Source organism: Sinocyclocheilus rhinocerous, unplaced genomic scaffold (assembly GCF_001515625.1).
Source record: "Sinocyclocheilus rhinocerous isolate Xijiao unplaced genomic scaffold, SAMN03320098_v1.1 scaffold72, whole genome shotgun sequence".
NCBI classification, from domain to species: Eukaryota; Metazoa; Chordata; class Actinopteri; order Cypriniformes; family Cyprinidae; genus Sinocyclocheilus; species Sinocyclocheilus rhinocerous.
In genome coordinates, this window is record NW_015628351.1 from 1,302,189 (window position 1) to 1,306,793 (window position 4,605).

Sequence of the window (4,605 nt, forward strand, 5' to 3'; positions counted from 1 at the left end):
ATAATGTCCTCTACAGTGGACAAAACTCCATAGCTGGTAGTCAGGAGGATATTTATACTTATATATATACACTTATATATATACATATATATATTTATATTTATTTAATTATTTTTTTTTATTATTTCTAACATTGTGTGTTTTATTAGATTGCCAATGTATATCAGAAATAGTTAAAAATATCTTCTTATTTTTTAATGAGCAGGAACCACCACGTCCTGAGTTTGTTGCCATGGCTCCTGCAATGGAGGAAAACCCAGTGACAGGAGTAAAGGAACCCTACTTTCCTGAAAAGGCCCGGATTTCACGCATGCTGACCGGCTCTATGGTCATTGTTATAATGGTGAGACCCACTGGAGTTGTCAGAAGTTTAATGGAGCTACAAAATTTTAATTGGCCTGTTAGAGGGGAGATAATATGTCATAATTGTCACCCATAATTGTTCCTCTTTCTCTCAACTTGTTTTCCCAGCTGTGTGTAGTGATGATCTTCTTGGTCACAGTGATCATATACCGCAGTATAGTGAGCGTAATGATGTTTGAAACTGGGAGTTCTGTGCTGCGTACTCAGGTGGGCACCCCATCGATCTGCATTAAATTAAAATATAAGATAACTTACCATACTGCTCCATTTCATTAATCTCCTCCACACCTGCAGTAGCTCTTGAACTCTGAATCCACTGCGCACACACATTTTTTTTTCTTCCAGGCTGGGAATATTGCCAATATCTCCAGCAGTTTGGTGAACCTGGCTTTGATCTTGCTGATGGGGCAGGTCTACACAGCCCTGGCAGAACAGCTCACTAAATGGGGTAGGCTTTCTGCACACATCAGACCCCATAAAGCAATACAAGCCCAGGGCTTTAAATCAAATCAGGCCAGTGTTGCCGTTTTGTGTGGTTCAGGGTAATGAACCTGCCCATCCACACTTGCTTTGAGAATCAATAAGCCATTAGGACTCTAGTCCTTAGTTCTACTTTCTGTGGCAGTTACAATAAAGCTTTGAGACACATACATGCCATCAAATAAGTCTAATTTGTCTTGTTTCCCCAAATAAGGCTCTTTCTGAAACATTTTTCCCTACAGAAATGCACAGAACACAGACACAATATGAAGATGCCTTTACATTCAAAGTCTTCATCTTCCAGTTTGTCAACTTTTACTCGTCGCCCTTCTATGTAGCCTTCTTCAAGGGCAGGTAACCTTTTAAATTAACCAGACCAAAGCATTTTGTGCCATAATTGTCCAGATCAAAGCTTTCAGTGCACTTTTATTGTTTTTTTTTTATTGCAGATTTGTGGGCTATCCTGGTCATTATGGCACACTGTTCGGGATGCGGAACGAGGATGTGAGTGCTTTGCCTTCAGTTTTATGATTACAGATTAGCGGTCATTACTCAACAATATTTTGTAAAAAGATCGCAAATCAGAGTCATGTATTCAAGACAGGCTTTTAATAAAGGCAAAACATCCACAATAGGTTACACTGTATTTGTAGCTTTTTCAAAACAGAAGTAGTTTTCCTGTTTACCGTTGAGACATTTGGTGTCAGTAATATTTCTTTTTTAAGAAAATAATACCTTTATTTAGCAAGGCATTAAATTGTGCAAAAGTTACAGTAATTTCCAGTGAATGCTGTTTATTTGAACTTTCTATTCATCTTCAGCATTGATAATAACAAGAAATGTTTCTTGAGCACCAAATCGGCCTATTGGAATGATTTATGAAGGATCATGTGACACTGAAGACTGGAGTAATGGCTGCTGAAAATTTAGCTTTGCATCACAGGAATAAATTACATTTAAAATATATTAAAATAGAAAACAGGTGTTTTAAATTAATAATATTTCTCAAAATGTTTTTTTTACACTATATACAGTGGGTACGGAAAGTATTCAGACCCCCTTAAATTTTTCACTCTTTGTTATATTGCAGCCATTTGCTAAAATCATTTAAGTTAATTTTTTTTCAATAAATGCAGCATCTGTGAGAATAAGAGATTTATTTCAAAAATATTAATGACTGTGCATGTGTGGTTGCAGTGCGGACCAGGAGGTTGTCTGATAGAACTGGCTGAGCAGCTCTGCATCATCATGGTGGGAAAACAACTTATCAACAACATTCAGGAGTTTGTCATCCCGTACGTTTCTCCCTCAGTGCCTGACTAGTCATATTTATTGGAGCTGCACATAAAAGCTTATTCTATTGTAGAGCAAACCACACTTGAAGACTTCTTAAGTCTCAACACTGCAGAATCCAAATTATTTTATTTGGTCCTCTGAGAAAAGCAAGTCAGCAGTGTAGGTCAGTGCTGCAGGGTTGGCACAGCAATCTTCTGTGGAGGTGTGTATGTGTGGGTCAGGCTTAGCCTACATTGTGGAAAACATATTGAATAATTAATAAACATTCTAATGAACATCTTAAACTGCAAAAGCATTTCTGTGAGGGTTAGATTTATGGGTAGAGGAGAGAAAATATTTTATTTATAAAACAATAGAAGTCCCTACAATCATAGATGGGCTGTGTGCTTTCATGCAGCAGTACGAGAATAAAAATACGTACATGTAAGCAAGAATAGCTGTTTTTACTGACTGATTTGTATATTGATTCATCTGTAGATATCACTGTAGGGTGCAATGAGCAGACAGATGACTGCATCACTGCCAATACTGCAGCACGTCTCTCCTCTAAGGCGGCAATTCTAGTGGTTTAGCAGAATAAATGTGACACAGGAGAAGCTTTTAGCACTCCCTTATCAATTATGCTTCACCAGAGTCAAACTCGGGCAAAACCGGATCTTCCAAATGAGCACAGTTCTATTTTAGACCTAGAAATAGCCTCAGAAGAGCCATCATCATTATCATCAACAGAACACCGTGTCTATTGCTTTAGTTGTCTCATTCTCTCTTTCCCTCTTTCTGCTTTTCAGTAAAATAAAGGCTTGGAGACAGAAACGGGCCTTATCATCTGTGAAAAAGGCCCAGAAGGCAGAGGAGCCCAAGCGCTGGGAGCAGGACTATGAGTTGATTCCATGTGAGGGGCTTTTTGACGAGTATCTGGAGATTGGTAAGATGATAATATTTCTCTTTTTAATGAGATTTTTTGTTCCAAGTTTCTGTCAAAAAATGTGTAGCTACTGACGCTGGAACATCATGGACCTCATTTCTTGAGGGGCACCAGCAGTCCCGGCTCACTTGGTGTACTAGACAAGACAAGACATGACAAATAAAAAACATTTCTAACAGCCTAGATCGTTATATAAGAGTAAGTACACTACCAGTCAAAAGTTTGGGGTTAGTAAGTTAGTAACCCAAAACTTTTCAGCAGTAGTATTTATAATAGTGAATTTCTTGTCATAGTCATTTCTGCTAATGTAGCATATTTTTACCTTACTGTAATCATGCAACTTATTATAAACTTTAAATGGATGTTACATTTCTGTACAGATGCTCTTGCTATGCTTGTAATAAACTTAGACTATTTGATCTTCATTGCTGCCAGTCCTGCAGTTTGGCTTCATCACCATTTTTGTGGCGGCCTTTCCTCTGGCTCCTCTCTTCGCCCTGCTGAATAACTGGGTGGAAGTGAGGCTGGACGCTTATAAGTTTGTGTGTGAATATCGGAGACCCGTGGCAGAGCGAGCCCAGCACATCGGTGTGTGGTTCATCATACTGGAGGCACTGTCCCACGTGTCTGTCATTGTCAATGTGAGTGCCTACAAAAATGAGTAATATTTTTTGATACTTAAGGTATCAAATCAGCAAAATCTAGGTGGAATTTTTCAGTAAAAAATACTCCATTGTCAATAGTGATGTATGAAGCACAGCTCACACAGATGTGAAGCCGCTTTCTCATGGTCAGCACGACAAATTCACATGACCAAATTGAACACAAGCAAAATAAGCGTGGGGAACTTTTTCACAAGTACACTTAACTCCTGATCACACAGGTTCCAATTAAAATAACTGGCATGCTAAATTTCAGAGTAACAGTTAATGTGACCGCACATTTAGTGTGATATTGAACATTTTTGTTTTGTGACATACATAAATGACTTGTCTTGTTACGTTACATTAATCCAACATTATTTTTAACATCTTGTGAGGTTTCAGATTTGCTTGTGATTTTTTATTTTTCCCCACAGGCTTTCCTCATTGCATTTACCTCAGATTTTTTGCCTCGCCTGTTGTACCAGTACAAGTTTAACAATGACCTGCATGGTTATGTCAACTTCACGCTGGCTTACTCTCCACCCAGTTATAACTACTCCAGTCATACTGTGTGCAGGTAACATTGCTAATGCCGTTTTCTAGTGCAGGAAATCTGAATATATCAGTTTTGCAATGTGAACTTGCAAAAATATGTTTTTTCTCTTATTTCAGGATTAAAAAAAAAAAAATCTTTATTGTATTTTGTATTATTGTATTATCTTGTTTCTCAGGAGTGTCCTGGCTGTTGTACAGTTTTGCGGTAGAGGGGAAAATTGTTAATCAAAGCAGTGAACTGTAAAATTGTAGCTGTCAGCACTGTTCGATTTTCTTCTCTTGTGGTCTTTTTTTTTTTTTTTTTTTTTTTTTTTTTTTTTTTTCTGGGGCCTTTTTTTTTTT

The 4,605-nt window shown here is 37.7% G+C and overlaps 1 protein-coding gene across 1 annotated transcript in view; it reads left to right on the forward strand.

Annotated features, from left to right (window-relative positions):
- Positions 1–4,605, forward strand: part of LOC107737547 (anoctamin-7-like) — a 15,591-nt gene that overhangs the window by 8,025 nt on the left and 2,961 nt on the right. Inside the window, exons 12-20 of the mRNA XM_016549058.1 lie at positions 206–343; positions 472–570; positions 709–811; positions 1,086–1,197; positions 1,293–1,347; positions 2,041–2,138; positions 2,928–3,064; positions 3,500–3,705; positions 4,143–4,285. Coding sequence (XP_016404544.1) covers positions 206–343; positions 472–570; positions 709–811; positions 1,086–1,197; positions 1,293–1,347; positions 2,041–2,138; positions 2,928–3,064; positions 3,500–3,705; positions 4,143–4,285 — 1,091 coding nt within the window. The remainder of the gene's footprint in view (positions 1–205; positions 344–471; positions 571–708; positions 812–1,085; positions 1,198–1,292; positions 1,348–2,040; positions 2,139–2,927; positions 3,065–3,499; positions 3,706–4,142; positions 4,286–4,605) is intronic.